This window comes from Tenebrio molitor, chromosome 1 (genome assembly GCF_963966145.1).
Source record: "Tenebrio molitor chromosome 1, icTenMoli1.1, whole genome shotgun sequence".
Classification (NCBI taxonomy): domain Eukaryota; kingdom Metazoa; phylum Arthropoda; class Insecta; order Coleoptera; family Tenebrionidae; genus Tenebrio; species Tenebrio molitor.
This window is the reverse complement of record NC_091046.1, coordinates 16,582,562-16,610,514: the sequence shown is the minus strand read 5'-3', so window position 1 is coordinate 16,610,514 and position 27,953 is coordinate 16,582,562. Positions and strand designations below refer to the sequence as shown.

The following is a 27,953-nucleotide window of genomic DNA, read 5'->3' as shown; positions in this document are numbered from 1 at the left end:
AAAGGTATGTAACAAAAATTGGATTTGTTTTCAGACTCATTTTGTTAACAGGGTAGTTTAATAAGAACGAATTATTAGGTATACCATGGTGTTTGAAGAGGAACTCGTTTTTCTTATTCTAATAAAAAAAAAATACTATTTTCAGTAAAATATAGAGCTTATATTAATAACATAATTACATAAACATTTTTGTTTTATAATACAAAAATTTCCGATAATATTGGGGAATCTGGAAAAGTGCCCCGAATGCTTGCAGCGTTTCCACGTTGAATGGCACGGGAAATCCTCTCGAAAAGGAATTTCTTTGATTTTGAATCGCCTGATTCCGCGATAAGTCGGTTTCCGATGACATTAATGAAATCGATGGCTTCTTTGCACCAAGGAAATGTATTCTTTAAAGATTAACAACTGGAATCTCTAGAAACAAAGGTGCGTGTCAGGTTTTCAATACTATACTTACAGTTAAAACAAAAAATAGTTATAAAATTTTATTGTCAATTTTTACAAAGATGTAGATAAAATTTTGTACAACAGATTGAAATGAAACAAATTCATTAAAGAATTGAAAATTGGTAAATCTGATAATATTATTTCAGGTGAAGGAATGAATATTATTAAAATCAAAGAAATGAACCAAAAGTGGGTTCATTATAGTCAGGCATTTATTTCTTCAAGTAACTGTTTCAAGTGCATATCAGTTTGGGTTTCCATGTGAGTTACATTATCTTTGCAACTCAGTGGAAACATTCTAGCCTGTGACATGACCGTCTGACTCTCAACAGATTTAAGAACGTCGTCCAAAACTGTTTGAGTGTGAGTATCATTGAGTCCTATTTCTCTCAAAAGTAAATCTTCACAAGTCTGGGTCCACATGTTTGTATAGTCATCACAGTATTTAAACAACTCATCATTAAAAATAAAATCAGTTTGGGTCTCCATATTACAATTAAAGAAATTTGAATCAAATGTATCTGTTAATAAATCTGAAGTGTCTGTATGGATTGAATCATGAGTACTCGTTGATGCAGAGTAGATGTATTCAGATTCCTTGTAAATTGTGGTTTGAGTGCTAGAAGAATTTCTTTGGACATCATTCATGATGTTAAGTTCTAGATCATCTAAATTGAATGAAGTGTTGCACGAGACACTCTTTGGGTCAGCAATATTTGTTTGAGTTCTAATACTTTTTAGATTATTTAAAGAATCTGGCTTTCTTGTAAAATAATCTCCAATAGTTTGTGTTTCTACAGTGAATTGTGGTATTCGACTTGCTAAGAGTGTCTGTGTTTCTCGACTATTTTGATTTTGATTTTCAGTTTGACAACTTTGTTCTGATGTATCTGTGATCACAATCATTCCCATACTTTCAGATGGTTTTGGTAGTAACAGCCTCATTTTGTTTGAAGATAGAGATTCATCACTCTTCGGACTTTTCAAAACTGTATTTGCTGTGTACATTTTATATGCCGCCTTTTCTAGAATATTGTGCCTCTTGCGTCGACAATGAGTTTTCAATGTCTCATAGCATGTATAAAACATATCACAATCACAACATTTAAATATAATGTTGCAATATTCAGTGTGTCTATTACGATATGATTCAGTTGAGAAACCCTGTTTGCATAGACTGCATGTGAAGTTTTTTTCAGAGTGCACCTTAAGGTAGTGTTGTTTCAAAAATCTCAACTGCTTGAAGTGTGCTGAATTGTTATAGTTACAACTGATTACAGGGCAGTGATAAATTTTATTTGTGCTGTTTGCCTGTAAAAGAGACGTCTTCTTGTGAGTTTTGGCCAAATGTAAGTTCAGGTTTGATTCAGAGTTAAATATTGCTGAACATTCTGGACAACCTATGTTTTTGTTTATTCTACTTAGTTCTTCAATAGTGGGATACACTCTTGTAATGGAAGCCATCTTTCTTTTAAATCTGAAAATTTATTAATAGAGAACGAGTATAACCTAACTTTTGCGTTATATTCACTCTAACCATATTTACCTACTTTTTTTTGTAATTTGAAAATTTTTAGTTTTTTTTTTTAATAACAAAAAATTTTCGACATCAATTATTTACAAAAACTAATCGAAATCTCCGCCTACCCCACAATTTTTCAAGTGAATATTTATAAACAATTTAAAATTTTCGAACATGACTTTTCTCTAGGTTGTCATTAGTGTCATTTTTACGTTGCATCATCTACATTTTAAAACTGAAAATGTTTCTTTAAATTTTTTGTCGTATAATGTGCAAAGCAAGTGCAAAGTGTGATGTTTACGTACAGGCTATTAACAAATAATTAATATGAATGTTTGAAACTACTGCTTTATCCTGATTTAACTTTTTTTTTTTAATTTTTATCTTAATAGGGCTGTAGTAATTACGTACAGAAATGGAGTCATTGTTATCATTCCAGAAGAAAGCTATTCATTTTACAGAAACAGTTTATAAATTTGTGATTTCAAGATGTTTTTTAGATTTCCCAGATTTACCACATAATGTAATAAAATTGATGGTAAGTTTATTCGTAATTACCCGCTTATATTTTTGCAATGGGATTTATTTTTCTTTTGTTTGCTTAAACTGAATGTTAAAAATTGCGCTCAAAGAGGGTTTTTTAATCCAATGACAGATCACGTACTTCCATTACCGATTATTGTGACAGTTGCCAGTTTTGACAGATATATGTCGGTTGTGCTCATCAGCTATGAGTGTGTCCGATTAAATTGTTATATTCGTGTCAGTATTTCTGTTTTAAATTAAAATGTAATAAGTATCCTTAAATTGTCACAATTTAAGATTAGTTAGTAAGTGTACACTACTGAAGTATGAAAAAATCATTGTCTAATACGAAGTATGAAAAGCTATCCCAGAATTCTTGTAAAGAGCTAGATGAAAATTTCTTACACCAGACATCGAACTCGGTAAGACTGAATATTTCTTTAATTTAATTAACCTAGTAGTTCTTTTTGACATTAATATCTGTAAATGGTAATTCACTATTCCCTTGAAAATAATATAAAATTTGAAAGAACCGTCCGATCGATACAGTACCGCATTATGTAGCTATTTACCTCTAATAAGACCATTACACCGACCTTACCGGTAATTTTATATGATTCACAACTTATACGATATGTCCTTAACATAAATGCTTTTATTTTTACTTTATGCAACGAAATTTTTTGATAATCGTCGTTTTTAATGCATCAACTTGTACCTAATAAGGTTCTTAAATAATAATTTCCCTGGAATAATGCACTGCCATAAAATAAGGTAGCTGCTAGGTTTGCAAGAATTCAATGCTATGCAAGGAATAAAAATTGAAACTGTTAATTAATTTAAAAGGTACAAACCTACAAGATGTCAGTGAGAAATGTAATTTTATTTACGATTTAAACATAGTTTTGGTTGTAGCAATTTGTCATTTTATTTTTACGTTTTTTTATTGTGTAGTAAATCCAGGGTACCTAACGTTATTTTTATCTAATTTTGTTGTGAAACATTTTATGTATTTAAACTATCGCACAGTAACATTATACAACACAATCATTCTACAGTATTTCATCGTGGTTTCAGTTAGGTGAATTTTTCAGTATTTTTTTTTTCGAAAACAATCTAGTAGGTACCTATGTACACACGCGGCCACCCAAAACTGCACGATAGCTGACGCCGATTTTTCAATTTTTCCCTAGATTGAAACGGGACGTGTCCAGTGGCGTTCGTGCTGAATGTAATTTTTTATAACAAATGTATGCTTTGTTTAAAAAAAATCAAGATTCTAAAGTTCGTTTTGAAGAGATACAGGGTTATTATAAATGTTTGGTAATCGAAGCAAGCCATGCCCATGTTATGATTGTTATGAGATTTTTGCCGCCTCACTGTGAACTGTCAATTTTTGTTACTGTCAGTGTCATTTTTTAGGTGAAAAGTGCGGTGATGTGAATTCTATTTATTTCTTTATAAATTAACGATTGAATCTAAGAATATTGAGTTGTTTTGCAACCAATTTAACTCCTGTGTGTGAACGGTGTGTATTCACTTATTCATCATTTTTTATATGGAGCGGCCACCATAAATTTTACATTCAGTTTTTACGCCAACTTGGACTACAATAATTTATAATGACCTTGTATAATACCTATAGTAAATTCATTTTTGTAATGACGAACTAGAGTTACTAAATTTGGTAACTTTTGTCTTGTGAACAACACCTTTTTACCGCTTTTGCTTCTACAGTTTTGTACTTTTTCATTACGTTTCCATTATCTCTAATTTCTTTTATTTTGTTAAAAGCCTTTAAAATGTGCTGCTTCGTCTGCTTGCTTATTGATGTTCTACTCCGTTTTGGAAATTCATTCATTATGGCAGCGACAATAATGTGAGAATTTAAATATTTGCCAACTGTCTCATTTTTATTTGTTTTGTAAAAAAATCTAACAAAAAAAAAGTTCCATCTAGTTCGTCATTACAAAAATATTTTTGTTCCTAGGAATTTCGTCATGTCCCGTTTAAACTATAAAATATTTGCTGTGCTTAATTTTATTTCTATGATTTTATTGCACAGAAGTGTACAATTCCGGACACGGAATCTTTGTCAACATTTTTCAGACATTTCTAAAAAAACAATTGTGTAAACCAATCATTAGTGTCATTATTATAATAAATGACAATTATTAAAAATCACTTTGAAGTTTTTCTTGTGACATCAAAAAAGCAGGGAAATGGCATTATCGAGTCAAAAGTTGGGTTATATTCAATAAAGGCCACTTCACACATATTTGTCAGTTAATGTCAGTTGTGGCCAAGATTCCGTGACCGCAATTGTACAACTGTCATTCCACTCACGTGTGCTGTAAAGCAGCCCTTAGGAACGAATAACCTCACAGCACATGTTGACATGTGTCAATCAAATTGTGTCTATGTTCTTATTGGTGGCAGTAATACATTTCAAATTTTAATTTGTAAACGTCAATCATAATGACAATAAAGGTTAAACTACACTCAATTTTGACAAGAAAAGGGTGGACGAAATTTTTTGGCCGGAATAGTACTATTGCGGGCAACAAAAGTGGGACATCAACGTCATTGTCTTGACTTTTAATGTGAAATAACCCTTATGAATGTTTAGAGCAAAATGGGGAGCACTTCGAGAATTCCTTTAGTTAATTTTTAGATTATTATTCCGAATCCCAACTTTGATTTCTTTTTGCCGTTAATTTTTACTCTCATAACCTACCATTTTGTCGTTATTCCTGTTATTCCTTCTTCATCACCCGGTAGTGCGGTAGTATCGTGTGTTCCACAAAAAAATCACTCGTAGCAAGCCATGACAAAATTGAATGTCTTAGTACTAGATGTGAAATGAACTACTAAAGTAAATTTATAGGTTATCTGTCACAACTCACAATATGATGAACATTTGTAAGTAACAAATGAACTACTTCCAATGATCCTAAAATCGACATGACCAATCTATCTATCTCTATAGTCATGGCTTACTGCGAGTGAGTTTTTGTTGGAACACACGATATATTATGCACCGAGGGAGTGAAGTGGATGATTTTTACCCGACGTGCAGTTTGTAGCCCGAGGGTTCTACAAAACACTGAGGGTAAAAATCATTCACTTGCGAGGTCCATATACTATTTTTTACAAGACCCAACGATTTTAATTGAAAAAAGCCGAAAATTTGTAAATTATCACTAACTGTCAAGCTAAATTTAAGTGTCATGTTGACAGTTAAAAATGATTTTTAACCTTTCGGCTTTTTCAATTAAAATTTTTGGATCGTGCAAATTATGTACTATCGCGGCCATCCAAAAGTGAACGTTTTTTTTAATAGTTTGATTTTTACTTTAAATCATAGGCGTCCTAAAATGTCAAAGTTTGACACTAGCGTTAAAAAAATTATTGAAACTATTTTTTTTTAAATGCCACATCTCACTCCGATTCAGACAGCTAGGGCTATTGCAAAGCTAGAAGAAAATTGGTCGTTGGCTTCTGTGGCGGGAGAATTACATTGGAATAAGACTTGCATCTTCAATATAAAGAGGCGTTGGCAAAAAAACAGGCTTGCAAGGCCAATACGAATAGATGTTGGAAAGATTCCTTTACTAAAGTTTACTTTTACGTTAATAATGTATTAATTACTTCTCAACCCCATTTTTATTAAAAAATATTTATTACAACTCTTTATTATTAAAATAGTAATGCCTGCTGCACGAACGCCAATGAATACAGCCTGATTTAATCTAACGAAAAATACGAACATTTTCGCAAGCTATCGTTCACTTTTGGATGGCCGCGGTTGTACATATCTGCACCTCGGGACTGCATGATTGTTACCGTCCGTCGGTGCTTTGTAGGACCCTCGGGCTTCGCCTTCGGGCTACAAACTGCACCTCGAGTAAAAAAACAAATTAATTCGAAATAAATATGTATCATAAAAGGTTGAATTGGCTGTGCTTTTTTGCCCAAGGGGAAAAAATGACTAAAAGCTTGAGTTGGGTATGGTTTTTTGCCCAAGGAGAAAAAAGACCCGGTTTACTCCATATAATCAGGGAGTCAATAAATTCGATAAAACTGTAAGTATTAATTTCTGAGAAAAATCCTTTAACGGGTTAATTTTGTTTTTAAAAAGTGCATATCGTTCAGTTACTTTGCTTATATTGACAGCTTGTCATCTCCTAATAATGACGTCATCAATAATTTTTTTAAATGACAACCCCCATTTTTTTATTTTCCTGGTACTATCGGCGCCAACGAAATGTGAACGAATTTCTGGTGCCATAGAAACGTCTTCTGTTTTGTTCTACATTAAATAAAACTTTGTTCAGTGGCGTACTATATGTATGAAAGTTAAGAAAAGATTTCTACATATTGGGCCGTATGATTTCCCATTCGTTAAGCCTTTCATTAGCTAAATAATTGATTAGACAAAGTGAGAGTATATGCCAAGCACTATGTTAGACAGAGACAAAACAATTTAACGAGGTTCTTTAACTTTAATGAAAGGGAAATCATACGGCCCATTACCTATAACTTTCTATTACAATTTTACAATTTTCCTCGAGTTTGGCAACAGCCCTCGCTTTTCCCATATCGGTCAAGTGTCGTGGCATGTATATTGTTTAAAAATAAATTAAATCTGTTGACAAATTATGTTTGTGAAAATTGTCACAAATCTGACACATTAACGCACGCCTATGATTGATGCTACAACACACACTAGGAAAATTTGGCGTTCACATTTCGATGGCGCCGATAGTACGCTTTCGTACTAGCTAAATGATCAATGAAAAAAATTTTAATTTAATTTTTGACCTTTTTTTTCCAATAGATTTATTTACAATACAAGGTTTATTTTAAAAGACCAAACAATTTAGAATGATTTGCGATAGAGAATTCGCACTGAAACGGAACAAATAAGCCCTGACATTATTGAACCCAGTGTACAAAGTGTCGGTGAGTGCCAAATAGTTGGCGGGAGGTAATGTCAACATTTGCGTGAAATTTTATTGTTAACCTGAAATGTTTGTTTGATTTTGTTTGAGGTCAATTAAAATCTAATATATAAAATTCTCGTGTCACAGTTTTAGTTATCATACTCCTCCGAAACGGCTTGACCGATTTTGATGAAATTTTATATGTATATTCAGTAGGTCTGAGAATAGGTTGTTATCTATTTTTTATACCCCTAAGTGATAAGGGTGGTCCACCCCAAATTTTTTTTTTAATTTTTTTGGACAAAATTATATATTTTTATTTTTTTATGGTGGGGCATTAAAAAATACATACAACCCTAAATTTTCACCCTTCTACCATCAACCCTTATTTTTTAATAGCGATTTTAGTAATTCAATAATTTTAAGCCCCGGTCGATAACTTGATCGTTCAGTTAATTCAGTGATTTTATATAACCTCAAAAGTACTCGACATGTGTCACGAGCTCACACCAATGATTTTTATTGTGTTACACATTGTTGGATTTGTCTCCGCCCCGATTAGCAGAATAACTATTAGAACATCGAATAACTAACGAAAAAAAATGTGTGAAGAAAATTCATTTTGAATGGTTATGTCATTGTGCGCGCATTGACAATTTGAACTTAATTGAGATTTAACGTCAGCTGAGTTTTGACACCAAGTGTGATCAATGGTGATCAACACGTATTACTCTTACCTAAGTACTTTTGCATTGTACAGGGTGCGACAACATAACTTCCTTTTTTGAAATGCGTGCCATTCAGACTGTAATGGGGCGGGAGTGGTCTCATTCGGAAGCCGTGATCCCGTGGTTTTAAAGATTTGTTCCCTATCTCTGTCAGCTGCCATCATGCGTTGGAAGTAAGGTAACTAGATCAACACACTACGTATAGAGGTACCGCCATCAGTGATTTTTTTTGTCTGTCCTTGTCGCACAATCTACTCAAACTGGAGATAAAAAAAACACAATCTAAAAATGATTTGACGTAATTTGACAAAAACTAGTGTCATTATTCTGCTGCATATTTAATAATCCTCGTTCAAGATTCATCTAACTTATTATTTCGTTACAGTTTTCGTTTGTGTTTAAGTGTTGTCATTTATTTCTTTGTTCTCGTTACATCTTTTAACTTGGTTCAGTTACTTGCGTTTATTTTAATACTTTAACATGGTCAGTAACAAGTGTTGTGTTAGCGGCTGTTCAAGTTCTAGAAAAAATAGATTTAAATTGTTTTATGTTCCAAACGGTAAGACACTCGTTACATATACTTATATACAGTAACAAGCAATTTAATATTAGAAGGCAAAAGCAGAGTACGGAGAGAACAGTGGCTAAAAAAATTGAGACTGTCTGTGAGTTCGTGCTCCAACCGTGAACTACAAATCTGCTGTGTAAGTATCTACATAAAAGTATGGGAATGAGAAGAGCAGTTCAAAATATATTTTGATATTGTATTTTTAAACGATTAAAAATTTGGTAACTTGTTTGGGTTTTATTAGTGGTGTTTTTGTAAATTTTAATGAAAAAGATATCTGCAACCAGTAAAACATTTCAGTTAAAAATTTTTGATTAATAATAGGCGACATAACCTAACATATTTTTGACATTGTAGTAATGCCATTATTTCATTAAAAAAATCCCCAAAACTATTGTCTTCCTTATTTCACTTGTGAAATTTGCATTTGATATCTTTATCTTACAATCCACTCTCGCGAGGAATGGAATGGCGGTACCTCTATACGTAGTGTGTTGGTCTAGTACCTTAGTTGGAAGCATGGAGGTAGTATTAACAGGAGGGAGCACTATTTGAAAAAAGCGGAAATTCCGCGTAAATGCGTACTGCCATAAAGTGGTACTAAATGCAGAGCGTACCAAGTGGAAAGATCCAAGCAGAGGGTCAGCAGTGTCACTAACGCTTGCGCGTAGTTTGAGAAGAGTCATAAAGTGGTATGTACCAGAGAGTGGCCGACTGATACCGCATCTAAAGCATTGACGGTATAGGGCTATAGGGAATGCTCCCTCCTGTTAATACTACCTCCATGGTTGGAAGAGTGGAGATGGAGACCCTGCGTTTGCCGTCGAGGTCTACTTTTCAAACTGATATTCTGTGATCGCAACCCTTCCGAAATCGCTTCAATGTTGGGTCGTGTCCCGAACCAGAAATCAATTGTTACATGGGTCACTACGTTCAGACAAACCGGGAGTGCGACAAGACGAAGAACTGGAGTTTCACTTCAATAAGGGGCAATTTGTAGTAGAGAACTCGCTCGCCAGATTTGGCCCCTTGCGATTTTGTTTATGGGTTTTTTTTTAAATCAACCATCTAAGGACCCTACAAGACCTAAAGGCCAACATCCGTGCAGAAATTGCACATCACGTGTCGTGAATACGAATGAATAATCTCCGTCGGAGGGCGTAGTGCTTAGCTTTAAATTAAGGTACAGTTGGTTGCAAAAAAAAACGGGAACTGTCAGAATAAAATTGACACATTTTTACAATTTTTTCATAGTGTGAAACCTTCTTACGAGAGATAGGTTAGAATTAGAGTAAAAATTCAGACATTTTTAGAAATTATTTGATAGGTATTGTCGAGTAGACAATTAATTGACAAATGGACAAAACCAAATTTTCGTTTCTCGTTTTTTTTTGCAACCAACTGTATTAAATTTGTGTATGCATTAAATCGTTAAATTTCAATTCATTTTAATTATTCATTTTATCTTAATAAAAAAAAATAATTTAATTCACATAATAAGTTAACACAACATTTATTGACTCTGAGGCGGTACGAAGTTCGCCGGGTCAGCTAGTTTTTACATTAAAATTAAGTTAAATTTTTTAAGTAAAATTTGTCATTTTCTCAAAAAAATTGTTATGTAAGGTATCAATTTTTTCATTAGTCGTTTAAGTACTAAGAAGGTCTACCAGAAAAAGATGAAAAAATTGAGGTTGTCATTAAAAAAAATTATTGATGACGTCATTATTAGGAGACCACAAGCTGTCAACTTAAATAACGTACTGTGCAACATGCACTTTTTAAAAACAAAGTTGACCTCTTCGAGCATTTTTCTCAGAAATTAATACTTACAATTTTATCGAATTTATTCCGAACTTTACGAACGCACTGTACGTATACAATTATTTTTTGAGCTACAATTTTTTTTAATTGCTTTTAGTCTTCTACGTTGTCCCACAACCTCGTAGATAAAATTTCGGCACATTTTACACCGTGTATATACCGTGTATACAGAATGTCCCAAAAGTACCGCCTTTCCTTGAAGGTGCGTCATCTAGAAGTGTTATGGAATACTGAAAAATACTTTAAAAAATTCAATATCATATGGGCAAAATTAAAAAAAAAAAAATCTGTTATTGTTGAAGTGTTTGATTGTTGTGTTACCTCTCAAGCTCATCAAAATGATTGCCTAGGTATTCAATAATACAATGATATTCCGTATTTCTAGGTAAATGTAATTCTCAGGTTACAGCGTTGCCTTTTTTACATTTTAAAATTGCGTATACATATTTCCTAAATAGAGGGTCAGGATTTTTTAAAAATATTTTTCCAGCACTCTACCACATCCCCAAATGACGTACCTTCAAGGAAAGGCGGTACTTTTGGGACACCATGTATACACCGTGTATATCATATTTTATAAAATATACGCCAATACGAAGTAACCTATAGGAAATATGCTTTAAAACAAGGAAACCGCATCGGTGTACGTTTTATAATACATATATGATAAACGGGGTGTATTTTTAAAATGTGCGGAAATTTTACCTACGAGGTTGTGGGACAACGTAGAAGACTAAAAGCAAGTAAAAAAAAATTGTAGCTCAAAAAATAAATGTCATTTTATTTGAATTTTGAAAAATTGCGAAACATTAAAAAAATGTCACTATTTCTTGTTTTAGCATCCACATATTTTTAATTTAAACTTAAATTTTTCCTTTATTGAATTAAAAAGATTTAATGAACAAACAATATTATTTGAAAAATAAATTAATTACAATAATGTTTTTATTGTTAATCGGAAAAAATTATAAACCTTGATTCTATCGTAAACAACTTACATAGAATAGTGTGGTTAAGCTGTGCTCATTTGCTTATTAAATAGTTCAAGGAATTTTTGACAGTTCGAAATTAATTTTTTGCATTTTATAAATATGTATTAATTAATGTGTTGATTTGTCCACAGTTTTCAAGTTTGATTTTTATTTTTAACATTAAATTATTCTGCTTGGGACAAGAAAGTAATCATTTTGTCTGGTGCAAAAAACGCTATAACTCAAGAAAGATACTAAATTTGCATTACTGATAGCGATTATTATGGAAAACAACATTTCTGAAAACATGCGGCATAATTTAATAAACTGCCACATTTGTCATTTGTTTGAAGTGCTTACATTAATTTTATTAAAAAAAAAAATAGTTTTTACTGGTAACACCAAGTATATTTACCACAAAATCCTATTTTAGAAATTGGAACAAAGAAAATAGCAACCGAGTTGACCATATACAAGCTTGTTTGTATTTGACTTTTCTAACTTCTCTTCATCATCTTATTTACGTTTCCAGAAGTTTTATTCTCCCTTATACCTTTCAGGTGCATCTTTTGAGATAAGTAACCCAGCCACCTGCGGGCTCGCAAATAAAGCACATTCTTGATATTTCGCATATCAAAAGAAGTTATAAGGAGAAGTTGTTCAGATACAGGGGCGGCTGGTGTTTAAGTGCTGCAGAGCTGCAGAACTCCCAAAAATTTTTGTTATACATTCTAATTTTAATTTCAACACGTCTACAATTCATTAGTTGGATTGAACGAGAAACTGAGCTGCAAAGGCATCAGTTCATGGAGTAATTTCGCTCGGTTGTGACAGTAGCGTGTATTCATTCGGTGTAAAAACGTGCTGATTGTGTTAAAATTTTCGGAATAGGGCGTCGATTATTATTTAAATGCGACCGAGGCTAGTGCCAATAATCGTAAAATATAGCTGAAATTAACAAAAAATGTATAAGAAATATGTTTGATCTACGACACAGACTCGAATTTATAATAAATTCCGATATAAGCGGTAATAATTTTAAATTAGGATTCAATGTTCTTATAACTAACATTCGGCTAATTCGGCTTTACTGTAAACAAATTAATAAATTTGCAGAACATCCGCTTTATTTCACCACGAGCCGCGCCTGGTTCAGAACCTAATTTTGACCTCACATACCGACTTTTAGTCCATATTTTACATTTTGATTTTTTAAATAATATTGCCAGAAGTCCACTCGCAGTGCAAATTTTAATTTTCAGTTTTGAATGAAGTGCCCTGGAAATGAAATAACTTGTTAAAAACAAATAAAAATGGCAGTAATTATTTTTTGTGTTCGACACTGTCAGAATTTGAGAATTTTCTCCTGTGTGAACGGATTTTGATAAATATCACAACTTGTCAAAACGAAATGTCAAGCTAATTTTAAAGATTTTAAGCGATTTGACCTTTGAGGGGCTCGTCGAACAAAAAAAACGTGTTATTCAACTCGTTAGTGTGTAAATTGGGCCTTTTTTGGCACTCGTGAGCCTTTAAAACGCTCGTTTCACTCGCGTTTTAAACTGGCCCACTCATGCCAAAAAAGGCCCAATTTACACACAAACTCGTTAAATAAACTACTAAAGTGGGTACAGGTTGCAAAGACACACTTGTCATTTGCAACAGCATTTTTTCAATATTTCTGAATCAAATAAAGGCACAAAGGGACCAGAAAATCATAGTTTGGATTGAATATTTTCCATATAAGTACAGTTTTAAAGTAATTTCAAATGACTAATGCCATAAAAGTGCTGTTGCAAGTGACAAGTGTGTCTTTGCAACCTGTACCCACTTTATTTATTCTTTATTCCAGTGAAATTGACACAATTAATACATACTGTTAGTGCTTATTCACAATGGACATAAGCTTGACATAAGGCATAAGAAATTCCTGATACATGCAGTGAATATACTATTAATTTTTACGTAACTTATGAGAAGTGATCTCAGTGAACATTATTGTTGTGTACAAAAAGGCATGAAGAATCATATTCGAGTTATTTAGACACATAAACTATTTTCCAATTGCCCAAATTTACAAATTATTCTTAGGTATCTCTTATGTATTTCTTATGTCTTATGTCCATTGTGAATTAGCACTTACGTTATTTATTTTCCCTTATGGTGAAATTTTCCCAAAATAACGATTTATTGGGGGCCACACACACAGAGGGAAGAGTCAAAACTTGAATGCACACGCCACGGGGTACAGTTAAAACTCCCTGTGTGTGGAGAAGAATGTGGCACGCGCATTCAAGTCAGTTGGAATCAAAACTGTCTTGATTTTTGGCGTGCACATTCAAACCCGCGCGGGGATTACTAAAGGCGGCCTTACACCAAGGCAACAATTGGCAACATGTTGCCTGCAACATTTTTTAGTAATGACCGGCAACATTACTAAAAAATGTTGTAGGCAACATGTTGCCAATTGTTGCCTTGGTGTAAGACCGACTTTACTGTGTGTGGCGACAAGTCGCTGCACGCTTTGGTTAAAATTCAGTGGCGGCCGTATTTTGTCTGATTTACGAAATATGTCTCGTGAATACAATACTGGGGCACGCCACTGTTATCAGACAAATTTCCTTTTTGGTCACCATCACAAGAAGGTTTGCTGCACAACTGACAGGGAAGCAGTAGTGTGTGTGTACTCACAGAGAGTACGGGTTTAACTTAGGACAAGCGTGTACACTTTTAACTGCACATTCTTCCCTCTGTGTGTGTGGCCGACTTTACAGACTTCGGGTAGAGATTAGTGTTGGGCGATTATGAATGATATAATCGAAATATATCGATTATAGCCGAATAATCGATCATTCGATTATGCTCTTCGATTATCATTCGTTAAAATAATTCGTTAGAATGTTTCGAGAAGTCGAGAACTGGATGGTAAAACGAATGATCACTCGATACGACTCGACCCGATCACTCGATACGACTCGACCCGACCACTCTATTACGAGATATTCATTCGGTGGTTCTGTCATTTGGTTCTCATTGTTTTAATCTAGTGATTTAATTTCTTCCCGCATTAGTAAGGGTAGTTTCGTTTACTTCACTAAGATTCCAAAAAAGAACTTGATGTGAAAATTGAAATTTGCGTATCATGAGACCGCCTTGGTATCATTCATAATCGTCCATCCGAATATCACTCGTTATTCAAAGCAACTGCGCATGCGGATCATTCATAATCGGACAATCCGAATGATCATTCGATTATACAAAGCGATTATTTCGATTAATTCGATTATGGAAATATATCGATTATGCCCAACACTAGTAGAGATGCACTGGAGACTGCTCGGGAGTACAACCTAAATGTGGGAGTGGGTGGTGATAACCGGAAGAAAGAAAACTCCGAGTGGTTTAAACGAAATGATTATATTTTCACTCAGTCCTGCACACGTACAAATCTGATTATTTGACAACAAAAACGTTTCTCACACTCAATAATTATGTACAAAAAAGAAGGGTTGTGCCCTCGCCGCGATAAAAAAAAAGAAAAACTCGAAAAGTAAATTGCATTCAAAAACTAAATAAAAAAAAAAGGGGGGAGGGAACCGAAAGCGAAGCCCGATATCGTCCTCGATCCGCCCCCGATCGGCGGAACCGTACCCTCGGGCTTCACCTCGTTTCCCAAAAAAAAAGCTAAATTCAAAATCGAAAAGGAAGTCGCGCGGCGGACGAGGACACAAATGTAAGACTTGGTTTTTGCTCAAGGGCGTTATCCCTTAATATTTGATAATTAATAGATCAGACTCATCGGTACACATTAAATTAGACAATCTCAGCTACAGTCATACGATAACCTACAATCGGACTCACCTCCACCTCATTCAGTCATTCAATCGGTAAAGCACAGGTCCGGACTCGGGTTTGCTCAATGGGACGGTACAAACACCTGACACATCTGTTGCGAATCAAGGTCATATAGTGACTCACCCGGGGGATTCCTCCCACTAGCTTCTATCATGATGAGGGGCTCGAACCACGGGCGTCGTCTTCAGAGCGCTACATTCCGGGGTTGCGTTGGATGTTCTAGTAGCACCTGTAATAGCCCCGTGTGCAGTTTGGGGTGCACAGCCCGCCCGCAGCCTCCATAGAGGAAGACCGCCACGGCCAGGGTATGAGCCTACAGCCCACTTCCATACGTTACGATGCCCCCTCAGTACCTGGGGACCGAGATGACCTCATAACCTTTTGACCAGCAACGTATGATCGGTGCATTTGGTTGCCACCACCAGCCGTCTCTACGAGACGCGCCCGGTCAACGGCCTAGCCGTGTCATGAGCCAAAGGTGCCCCACCCGGACATCAGGTGCTCAGGAATCATACCACGGTATAGGGAGGTTTTACGCATTAAGATACTGATTTATAGCCCAGGTTGCCCAAACCTGCTATCACCCAGTTACCGACACACCTGGTAACTGTATCTCTATTACCGGCTATCACTAGCCTAATTCACTACACCACTCCCGGGCCACAATTATTCACCTGCCGTCACTCTCGTACTCGTACCTTGGACAGCCCGTCGGTCGCAGCTGCCAAGCGACACTGCCTCTGTCTCGCCTGTGGAACTCTTAAAAATCACCCCCGAGTCGAGGACCTTTCAGAACATAATTTATGAGCCACATGTTTGGGGTGGAAGAGGTAGTTTTTCTGTTGCGTTTTTAAAATTCTCTTACACAAAAGATAAAGAAATAAAATAACAAGAACTCTTACAAAAAAAAAAAAACTGTTATCGCTCTGACCGGCCGTTTGCAGACGAGGTCACCAGTAGACCGATAACTCAAATCCGAACAAAAAAAAACGTTCTGCCTGAAACGACGCGCCGGCTTCCCGAATACTAAATTTTTTTCTATCACCTTGGCCTTGATCGGCACGGGGCGGTCGACGTCTCTGGAGACCTTGACGTTCCTCGGAGACTTCCTCGGGCCCACGGTGGACGATGAAATCCGGGCGTGGAATTTGACTCCGCACTCCGGCGTTTGGTTCTTCGCGAACCTTCCGTCGGGAATACGTAAATCCGCTCCTCGGCGCCTGGGTTTGGTCTTCCTGCCTTGCTGGACTCTTCTTCCAGCCTCACCCTCTTCGGACCCTCGACGTCTCCACACCCTTTTCTCGCCGTTAAACCACTCCCGTTTCAGCCCCTTTCACAGTCCTGCACCGATTTGACCTCCAACAAAGACCCAAGACAAAAGCCCTCGCCCGCACTCTCTCCTGTCTTTTATAGTTTCGCCCCTCTCAATTCGGGTTTTTATTATTTTTGGCGGAAAACGGACTCGCTACGAGTCGTGCGCGCGATGATCCAATCATTGAGAATACTTGCATTTTTTTAAATTGTAACAATACCTACTGAAAATCACTACTCTATTTGCAAGAGTCGGCTGGGTTTATCACTTACAATATTTGATTTGAGTTCTTCAAAATGTGCAACTCATAAAGTTCTAGGACAATGCAAAAATTCACATTTCTACTCGACAGGATACCGAAAATATCAAGATTGTCTTCATCTTAAGTGCGACACACTGTATCTTATATACAGGGTGTCCATGTAGAAATATTAACCACCCGTGCAAATCGGAGCAAACAATTTCATTTATAATTCATTTGGACGATAAACAACAGTTCAGTCCTGTGCGTCGTGTGTAAAAAATGCAATAAACACTCATTTTTTCCACGATCGTAGACAGACTATTGACAGATGCGTGAAATAAAGACTTTATTGCACTAGTGCAATTAAGAGGCACTTTTTCCACTAAAAACAATGCAATGAACACTCACTTTTTGCACAATCGTAGAAAAAAACAGAATGTGTCGTAAATAAGACGCACGATAGAAGTGAAACTTTTGTATTACAGGGAAACATTGTTATTATTCATCAATCACTTTTAAATAGCATATTCACAACAAAATTGTATATTTTAATGAAGAAAATAAATTATAAACAACGATAACACTAAACAATATCGAAATGCGTAACTCATTGTTCATTTTTAAGCCTCCAAATTAAAGAGAGGACATTATCGATAAATGCCGTGAGTGTGACAAAGACAGAAGTATACACAATTTTAAGGGATGTTTGTATCATGTCAAACAGATTAACTTACATTTAAGTGAGATGGAAATATTGGCGCAGCCGTTGTGCGAGACACTCGATCCGATAGTGTTTACCCCCACCACTTTTCGTCACACAAAAAGGTTGCCGATCAGAATTTCAACACCCTCCCATAAAAAGTCTCACTTCAAAAAAAATGATTGGTTGACATAAAAGTCACTAAATTCTACGTAGAGAAAGGAGTACATTCACTTTTGTTTTAGACCAGAGTAGGCTATGGAAATTTGGCGAGTTGTATGGTAAGACTGTGGCTGAATGACAATATACATCATGTATAAGATTTGAGGTTACCCTTTCTTCTCAAAATTCATGACCATGTAGCCAAGCATTACCATTTTCTAATTAACTACATATAGTAAATTCAAAAAACTCCTGGACTGTCAAAATTAAATTTTAAATAAAATGCTTGTTTTGACTGTATGTACTTGGATATAAAAAAATTTTGCTAGAGTGTACTGGCATCAAAATCTAGTTACAAAATATATTTAGGTTATGTTTTCATTTTTAATCATTGAACTAAAAATGTTTTGATTCATTCATTGCTTCGAACACTTGAAGCGAAATGCTGCATTTCTAAATGAATGAGAGCAATTTTATAAAGTTTATAAAAAACACGCGACAAACTGAAAACAGGTAACAAATTAAACAACAACCAAAATCATCCAAAATAAACTAATCTGTTTCATTTATTCAGAAGAAAATTATTTAACACTTGATTAACACTTATCTCTCCAAAATTTTGATTTGTGAATCACAAGAACGAACACCAATTCTTAGTTAACAATACTGGAGCGGCTTTGGCACAAATTTGTAATTTCTTCCCGTTATTATCACTTTTTTGTTTGTTCTTCATAATAATTTCTTATGGTCCTCTTCTCTCGCGCTAATAGAACCACCCTAGTTCGTTTTGAACTTTCCATTTTAACCCTTTTACAAAAAACACTTCAATAATTTTGCAATTTATTTGACAATGTCAATTTAAACAAATGAATAGTTTGAAAAATTTAAAAATCATAGATAACAACCGGGCAATATGTAAATAACTATTGATTTAACCAACCTAACAACTGCAATTTTGATTTTGACAGTCCAGATGTTTATTGAATGGACTTTAGTTTCGAGGACTCATTAATGTGTGTATTTAGTGATAAATGTAAATATTGCACAAATTTAAAACTAATTTACCTTAATACTTAATAATAATGTCAAATTTGACACTGGCAGTTCGAACAATTTTGATTTTGTTATTTTGACATAGCCCCGATACCAACATTTAAAAAAATTAAAATAGCCTACTCTGGTCTAAAACTAAAATGAATGTATTATAGCTAGCGCACGTAAAATTTGAAATACGGGGTGATCAAGAAGGACTGTTTAAGTTGGTAACACTGGATCGTATTTTAAATCGTATAACAGGAGTAACTTCCGGTTGTTGGTGGCTTGTCGTTGTTAATGATATACCTACATCAGATATTTGTCAAATAAACCAACAAAACATATCCAGTTGCAGTGTTATAAATAACCGAATTAAAAAATTTTCTTAATTGTACTGCCAACTTAAACAGTCCTTCTTGATCACCCGGTATATCCTTCAAGCAGTAACATTTTTGCCCTGGAATTATGCTGTAATTAATGTATTTTAGTCCATTTTGTAGTGTTGGGTTAATTTAATACAATTTAAAATCTCCCAATCTCTGACTGGACGAAGTTTACATATGCATTGTGACGATAAAAACTAGACTTTTGTGCGTAATTTTTTTACTATGTTATCGGTGTTAAAATAATCGCGCTAAATGAAGGTCTTTTGTGTTCAATTTGTGAGTAAAAACAGTTGTTTATTTTCATTTTTCTGAAAATTCCGAGTTTACTAAAATGGTGTTTTGGTATGTGCTCATTTACTTATTTACTTATTCGCATACATTTATGGTGTCTGTTCAACAGATATGTTATTATAAGAAATTTAATTCTCCAACTCAAGATCTGAAATGCACAAGAAATGACTGCTAGTACGCCAGTGAAGAAAAGCCAATTTTGTGTACGAAGACTTCTTTAGGTACTCGTACTTCCACATTTATGATTATGACCACATGAATACGGTTTTCAAGAATAGTCGGAGATCGTTTAATTGAACCGTATTTTGCTCTTTTTTCTTCGAAAACATATTGAAATCCTTCGCCCTAAAGGAGTTTGTATTTTAACCGAGGTACCCCAAAAAGAGTCCAGAACAACCGATTCATTTTTCTTCTATTCTGCGAGCTGCTAGCATAAGCATGTTGAATGTGGTAAGGATGTAATCCTTGTTCTTGCAAAGTGGAATAAACAAAAAATGTGGAAATACCTACTCGTACATGTAAACCAAGTCTTCTTATATGTTCAAATTTGGATCTGGTTGAATGGCTTGCAGAACCTGAGGTTGAATTTCCAGAATGCGGTCACTTCTTGGACGTCTCAAATCTTGAATTGGAGAACTAAACTTCCCATAATTACGTAGCCGATGAACCGTCATCGTAAATGTACGCGAATCTGGAATTTCCCATTGTGGAAATGGTTCTATTTACAACTAACAACACGCTTCAGCCGCATTGCTTAAAGCTTCCTTACCGTTTACCGTATCGGTAAACTCAGCATTGTGCGATTCACCATTTTCACAAAAAAAAAGTGTGTGCTTAAGACCGCACGACAGAAGTGAGAACTTCTATGACGCTCGTAATTGATTTTAAGTAATACATATATTATATAATAGTAGTTTATTACATATATATTATATAATAGTAGTTTATTTAATGAGTTCGTATGTAAATTGGGCCTTTTTTTCTCACAAGTGGGCCATTATTAAACGCGAGTGAAACGAGCGTCTTAAAGGCCCACGAGTGCCAAAAAAGAGCCAATTTACACACGAACGAGTTGAATACGTTTTTTATTCGACGAGGCCCTTAAAGGCTCCAAATGGCTTTAAATCTTTAAAATTAGCTTGACGTTTCGTTTTGACAAGTTGTGACATTTATCAAAATCCGTTCACACAGGAGAAAATTCTGACAGTGTCGAACAAAAAATAATATTATTATCGATAATAGTACCTGGAGGAATCAGGAACAAGGCATAAATAATAATTCATATTAAGTACATATTTAGGTAAATCCAAAAGTCTATATTTTTCAATGGAAACTGCAAATACGTCCGCTTTTAGAGGTAAACAGACTGGCAAAATTTGTGAGGTTAGGTTTTGATGTTTAAGTTTTATTTTAGCTTTATTTTCTTGACGATGGTTTATTGTATTGAACAGAACACAAGTTTTCATAGTAAGCGGGACCAGACAATCATTTATAAATACCCTGTGTTATGATAATTTGTCCATTTTCCGCTTCACATTTTGCTACACAAATTTTTCCAATAGATGAATTGTTGAAGCCATATACCTAATTGAAAATTACCTACTAAATCCTACATCCATCTGTGAACTTACAATATTTGTCGTGTCTTTATCGTTTTTATATGGCTAGGTACTCCTGCAGCTGTGCACTGAGGTCACTTAAATTTAGCAACATAATGACTAAACTCGACTCCCGAGTTTTTAGCTTGCTGCGAACGATTTTAGCGTGTTGCATGAAACTAATTCACTGTGCGGGAATAAAATGTATGTGGTGCGCCTAAAGAAGTCTTCACTTCAAAAATCAAAACGTCGCTCACTTTTTCAAAGATTTTTTGACAAAAATAGGTATGCTCTATTAAGTATGATGTGTCTAAGGGCTGCCGCGCACTAGCAACTTTTGTTATGGGCAACTAAATAGTTTAGTCACCGAAAAGAACGAGCACCGCTCACTGGCAACTTAATAGTTGCTCATACAGATCAGTTTTAACACAGGGATTTTGTAGAAAAAGCAACTAAATAATCGCCGGGTGCGCGGCGCTACGTTAGAACAAACCTGGTTCATTTACCGCGACATTGGCGGCAACAAAAGTTACTAGTGCGCGAGCAACTTTTGTTTAAGCAACTGAATAGTTTAGTCACTGAAAAAGTTGCCGGTTATTTCTAGCAGCACGCACTGGCTACTCAATAGTTGCTTATACAAATCAGTTTTAACATTTTAACATTGATTTTGTAGAAATTGCATGTGTTTGTGATCTTATATTTATTATTGTATAATTATTTTTTAAATAAGAATAAATGATTTGCGTCAAATTCTGGAGGCGTGCAATGCATTTCAATGGCATCGGACATACTTCAGTTATTCGTAAAATATAACAAAAATCATCAAAATGTGAATAGCAAACGTTTACTACTTACAACTGTTTACTTTTTAACACTGAACGTCCATGTTGCTATTTTTGATTTTGACATCTGACATCCATGCACACGGGCGACTCATGTTACACCATAGTGAAACCGGTTAAATATTGGGTAATAATTTCGTTATTTCGCTTTTTTAGAAGTGTTTTTTTAATAAGGATAATTTGATTATTAAATATTTCGTGCAATTGATAATTGTAATTGATAAATAAATCGTAACAAATGCTTCCAATGACCTTACATTTGACTCGGTCAAGCCGCCTGTAGACACTTCTACTCCTAAGACTTGAAGTATTTCTAGTCCGCTTCAAAAAAAAAACCACTTCAACCGTTTCTATAGAGATACACAAAGATGCAATTTTCGACCGCTTGAAGATAAAGGTACCTACTTAAGCTAGTAGAAAGAGTAGTATTAATTGGTAAATACACTATTATTTTTTGTTACACAAATAACAGAAGTTTTAAATTTCCGGTCAAAGTTGGCGTTGAAGAGTCGATTGTGAACACATCGGCTGTTTAAATCTTACCTCAGTTTTTGCGTTGTTTGTGTTTTTACACGAGTGGTGCGTTCACAATCGACTCTTCATCGCCGACTTTGACTGGAAAATGAAATAAACACCCGATATTTTACTCGTAGATAAATTATATTTAAAATAGAGTTCATTAGTGTCCATACACTAGAGAAAAATTCCGTTTAGTAGAGTAGGTATTTTCTGCTTTATATGGTTGGCAGCTTTGATCTACTTTTATATGTTTGAAAGTTACTACAGGGTTATTCTAAATGATTGTAGTCGAAGTAGGCGTGAAAATTGAATGTAAAATTTATGGTTGCCGCTCCACATAAAAAAAAACATCGAAATGATGTGAATAAGTGAGACACACGGGAGTTAAATTGGGTGCAAAACAACTAAAAATTTCTGGATTCAATCGTTAATTTAACAAAAATAAATAAAAACCTCATCACCGTACTTTTCACCTAAAAAGTAACAGTGACAGCGACAAAACTGACAGTTCACATGAAAGCGGCAAAAATGTAATAACATGGGCATGGCCTACTTCGACTACAATCATTTAGAATAACCCTGTATACGCAAATTTACATGCTTTAATTAGGTACTATCGAATCCATGAAAAACTAGAACAGCAAAACGTCGTAGTTATGCAACTTTTCAAAAATGTTGTACTGTAACGTTTCTACGTACTTTATGTTAACTGGTTACTAATGTCCAACATGTCAAGTAGATAACCTAAATACGTTTGACGTTGGATTGAATATTGCTAAATTCGAATTGTCGTAATAACATCAGATGTTTATATTTGACATTTTCATGTAGCCCCATTTACTCCAACAAAATTTTGCTGTACCTACTAGTTTTTCATGAATTCGACAGCAAACGTCGTAGTTATGTCAACTTTTCAAAAATGTACTTTATGTTAACTGGTTATACTGCACGTTTTTTGACAGAAGACAGACACAGAAACAAGTGTGGCGGGAATTAATCTGCAAGGCTGCAATGGTTTTCTACATAACGTGAAACAATTGAGATGGAGAATTTAGTATTTTTCACAGCGTTATGTTTTGGAACTAGAATTTAAAAACGTGCAATCTATCAGCGTACGGAGTATACTAATGTCTAACATGTCAAGTAGATAACCTAAATACGTTTGACGTTGGATTGAGCATTGCTAAATTCGAACTGTCATAATGACAGACACTTATATTTGACACTTTAATGTAGCCCAATTTACTCCAACAAAATTTTGCTGTACTTACTAGTTTTTCATGAATTCAATAGTACAGTTGGTTGCAAAAAAAACGGGAACTGTCAAAATAAAATTGACACTTTTACAATTTTCCCATAGTGTGAAACTTTCTTACGAGAGATAGGTTAGAATTAACGTCAAAATTCAATGACATTTTTTAAAATTATTTGATAGGTAGGTAATTGTCAAGTAGACAAATAATAATTGACAAATGGACAAAATCAAATTTACATTAGGAAAATTTTCGTTTTCCGATTTTTTTGCAACTAACTGTACCTACCTATACTTTTATTTAAAAATACTTCACATGTTCATGTTTACAAATTTTATGTTTTTGCTCTTTGTATATTTGATACACATACTCTATCGAGTACGATATATCCATTGTTTAAGCTCAATTAAAACTTCTCCCAAAACAAACTTACAAAGCGCATTTTGGAAATTTTACACTAGAGAGTTAACGGATAGTAATTATCCCAGGTGAAGTTAATTAATTTTATTAGCATTGATGACAGATTTTATAAAAAGGAATAGAGCAAAAATGCCATTAGTAATAATGTAATGTAATTATTGCTTTTTAGAACGTTCAAGTTTTTTGTCGTTACAGAATTTTTATATAAAATAATTAAAGTAATTAGTAACTCGTAATAGGAGAATTGTTCACAATTTTCTTTTGCTTATCCCACCTGTAGTATAATTTTAAGCAAATAAATGTATTGCTATTAATACACATTCTTACAGTAGTAGTAGTGGTTGGTGTGTGGCTAAATCGATTGCTTATAATTGAGAAAAATGTTTGATTGCTATCAGAAATTTAGTTTTTGTAGCAAGAACTCAATCCAAGAAGTAAGTTGTGTATACATATAACGTTGACTCAAGTTGCAAAAAACCAATTTGGATTTGCAACAGCAATTTTATGGCATTAGGCGTTTGAAATTACTTTAAAACTGTACTTATATGGAAAATATTCAATCCAAACTATGATTTTCTGGCCTTTTTGTGCCTTTACTTGGTTTAAAAATATTGAAAAAATGCCGTTGCAAATGGCAAGTGGTTTTTTGCAACTTGAGTCGACTTTACGTACTATTGCGGGCAAAAAAAGTGGGACATCAAATTTCTGTCAGTTTTGAAAAATTCGATGTAGTTCAACCTTTATTGTCATTTTTTGACACTATTCCAGCTGACAATTTAAAAATTTATTTTATACTCCTATTTTCCTTTTCCAAGTGCCCTCTTCTTTTGATAAAGGTAGATTTTGATTGGAACTTTGCATTAAATAAATATTCACTACGTGCTTACTTACAATCATTCCCTACAACCTACAATACTTAATGACAACATTAATCAATTCAAAGTAGGGTTAGAATCAGGTAAGGGTTATTTCACATTAAAAGTCAAGACAATGACGTTGATGTCCCACTTTTTTTGCTCGCAACAGTACACTGCCAGCGTAATGTTTGGAACTAATTCGATAAAATCGAAACTGTTGAATTTTTTAAAAATCCTTGGAACAGGTCAGGTCTTATTTTTTTAAGCATTTCACATTGTCACTTATCGATCGGTTTTTTATTTTCATAGTATGACGTCACCAACAGGTTTTTAAAATGGCACTTTTTTCCCGTCGTATTTGGATGAAGGTTAAAATTCTCAATCAAAGTGTGACAGTGACGTTGACAGTTTTCGAGATAATACAGTTTAAAGTCAAAACAAAAATGTACAAAAAACTAAGTTTTATCGGAACGATTCGTATTTCATAATAGTATATTATGATACAAGTTTATATAAGGAAGCCTTTAAAAAGCACGCGCGACGAGTTTAAGAGCAGGACGCGTAGCGGGTGCTTTTTTAAAGACCTTTATAAACATGTATCATACGCTATTTTTTATTATATCGAGCGATCAAATTAATTTGTAATCGAGTCATCCGTATGTCTTTTGCGACGATATGTCGAGATCTAACCTGTGTTTCAAGCTGTATTTATTGGAACGTGGAGATCAAGTAACGACATACGACTTCGGATTCATGGATAACTCGATTACAAATTAATTTGATCGTTCTTTACCTGCACTACAATCTGAAAATTATAACAAAAAAAGTAAATTGAAATACCTTTTCCGAAGTAATCTATGTCATTAATCGTTGATATAGAAATGGTCAATTGTTGTTGTTTCGTTGCCATGTATATTTGTTATAAATTGTGTATAAATGTGTATTTGTCATTGTTCAAAGTGTAGGTGAATTTGTTGTTACCTAAGCAACCTTTAAAGCTTTATAGCCGTTTGCACCAGTTTCGGTTAAATGTCTAGGTTAGATAACCACCGTTAAATTTAACCATCGTGTTAACCAGAACTTGCATTGCACCGTTCAACTTACAACAAACTGTTAGGTAATCGGGAGATACGTTTGGCAACGTCTCAAAATTAAACAAAATCATGATTTTTGAATTTGTCATTTTATTATGTCACATGAATAGTGCTTGTGTTGTGCAAATAAATTGTGCGAAATAGATTCAAAATGAGCCAACAAAAAGTTGAAAAGAAGAGGGCACGGACTCCTAACTTTTCACCGGATGAAAAAGTCGCACTACTGAACCTAATAAAAAAATATTCTCACATTATTGAGAACAAGAAAACAGACGCGGTGACGTGGCAAGACAAGAGTAAGGCATGGGGTGAAATTATAATGAAAGAAATTGGAACAATTCAATTAGCAATTTTACAAAGATCCGAGCAGTTACAAATAAAAATGATTGAAGAAACTGAACGAAAATTGACAATTCAAAGGAGCAGAGAAGAAGAACTACATCAATTTGAAATTAGAAAACAAGAGTTAGGTTTGGCAATAATGGAAGCCCAATTGGAATTATTATTAGAAAAAACTAAAAACAAATAAAACCATCCATTAATTTTAATGTACAGTGGGGAGCACGGAATTTCGCACGCCAATTTGTACGTCATTAAAAAAAAACTATCTAGTCTAAGCTTTATTGTCATTATAATCAATAATGAGGTGGGATACGCATGATATATGTGATCATGACTGATGTTTCACCTAAACTGTCACGAAACTGCCGCCAGTAGGTATCTCATTTTAATAAAATTAAGTCAGTGAAATGTCCAATGTGTGCGAAATTCCGTGCTCGCCACTGTACGTTAGTTCAAAATATAAAATTAAAAAATCACCATTTTGTTTACAAATTTGCAAAATGTTGTTCTATTAACATTTCTCTGGTTCCATAATGAACTGGAGCTTCTACTCCTTCAACGGTTGCTATTTGTCCTTTGTTTATTTGAACCTCCAGATCTTGGTCATTTATTTCTTCAGGTGCTGGAGGTGCATCGATGTTATTTATTAACTATAATTATTAGCTCCTTATTAATTTGTAGTCTACAACCAAATGCTAATATCGGAAATCTTCGTTTTAACACTCCAAAGCATCTTTCCACTACATTACGAGTTCGAATATGGCTTTCGTTATACAGCTGTTCTGCAGGAGTTCTTGGGCGTAGCAGTGGTGTTAATAAAAAATTAGTGTTAGCGTAGCGTTGTAGCACCTACAACGAGACAAATTACATCAAAGAAATAACATGAATCGATGTCGGAACGCCACATCATCTAAGTATCGAAATAATTATTTCTTTCGTAAATTTAGCGAGAAAGGCCATTTTCCAAAAACTCTAGTACGGCGAGATCATCGTCTTCTTCATGAATATCAAGATTTATCATTTCTGCGAGATCCATTATTCCAATCGATGACACAAGGATGACACAATCATGTAACCGACACTTTAACCGCTACTCAGAGCACTGGTTAATTTTCGCTGGTTAGGATGGGCACTAACCACTGGTTAGTAAGTGGTGCAATGACAGTGGTGTTTAAAGTAGTCGTTATCTGTCGTTTAAAATTTAACCGCTACTGGTGCAAACGGCCATTAGTGTTTTAAAGGCCCTTTTTAGAATTTGCGTTTATAATACGTCTATAAACGTCAGTCAGTAGGAGTCGTTTATGGCTTTATAAAAGTATGTACAATGAGGGACATGGAATCCTGGGCAGTCTGTTATTGTCATTTCAAAAAGTGTCATTGTAAATGCACCTTTACCGTCATTATGATTAATATTTTCAAAAAAACTGTCAAATTAACTTAAGCTTGGTTATGATTAGCTAAGGTATGGTTTAAAAATTTTGACAACTGAATGACACATCTGCCCAGTTT

General features: G+C 34.5%; 2 protein-coding genes and 1 long non-coding RNA gene across 5 annotated transcripts in view; 2 read left to right on the top strand and 1 right to left on the bottom strand.

Moving 5' to 3' along the window:
• Window positions 1-475: 475 nt before the first annotated feature.
• LOC138122202 (ATM interactor) lies at window positions 476-2,147 on the bottom strand. Of its 3 annotated transcripts, none has more exons than XM_069036389.1 (2): window positions 2,001-2,147; window positions 476-1,927 (listed from the first exon to the last, which is right to left on the bottom strand). In XM_069036389.1, exon 2 carries the CDS (start codon window positions 1,912-1,914, stop codon window positions 655-657), a length of 1,260 nt encoding a protein of 419 aa, XP_068892490.1. In that variant the 5' UTR covers window positions 1,915-1,927; window positions 2,001-2,147; the 3' UTR covers window positions 476-654. The 3 variants fall into 3 exon arrangements, with proteins under 3 accessions (XP_068892490.1, XP_068892489.1, XP_068892491.1); XM_069036388.1 differs by having other exon boundaries at window positions 1,988-2,132; XM_069036390.1 differs by having other exon boundaries at window positions 1,982-2,095.
• Window positions 2,148-2,196: 49 nt separating this feature from the next.
• The window catches only part of SPoCk (secretory pathway calcium atpase), a 39,062-nt gene continuing 13,305 nt past the window's right edge, over window positions 2,197-27,953 (top strand). Inside the window, exon 1 of the mRNA XM_069036330.1 lies at window positions 2,197-2,510. Within this exon, the coding sequence (XP_068892431.1) occupies window positions 2,388-2,510 (123 nt within the window). The 5' untranslated portion in view covers window positions 2,197-2,387. The remainder of the gene's footprint in view (window positions 2,511-27,953) is intronic.
• On the top strand, window positions 2,580-17,538 carry LOC138122228 (uncharacterized). The gene is made up of 2 exons (XR_011156383.1): window positions 2,580-2,919; window positions 12,095-17,538. It is a non-coding gene; the product is annotated as an uncharacterized lncRNA (long non-coding RNA).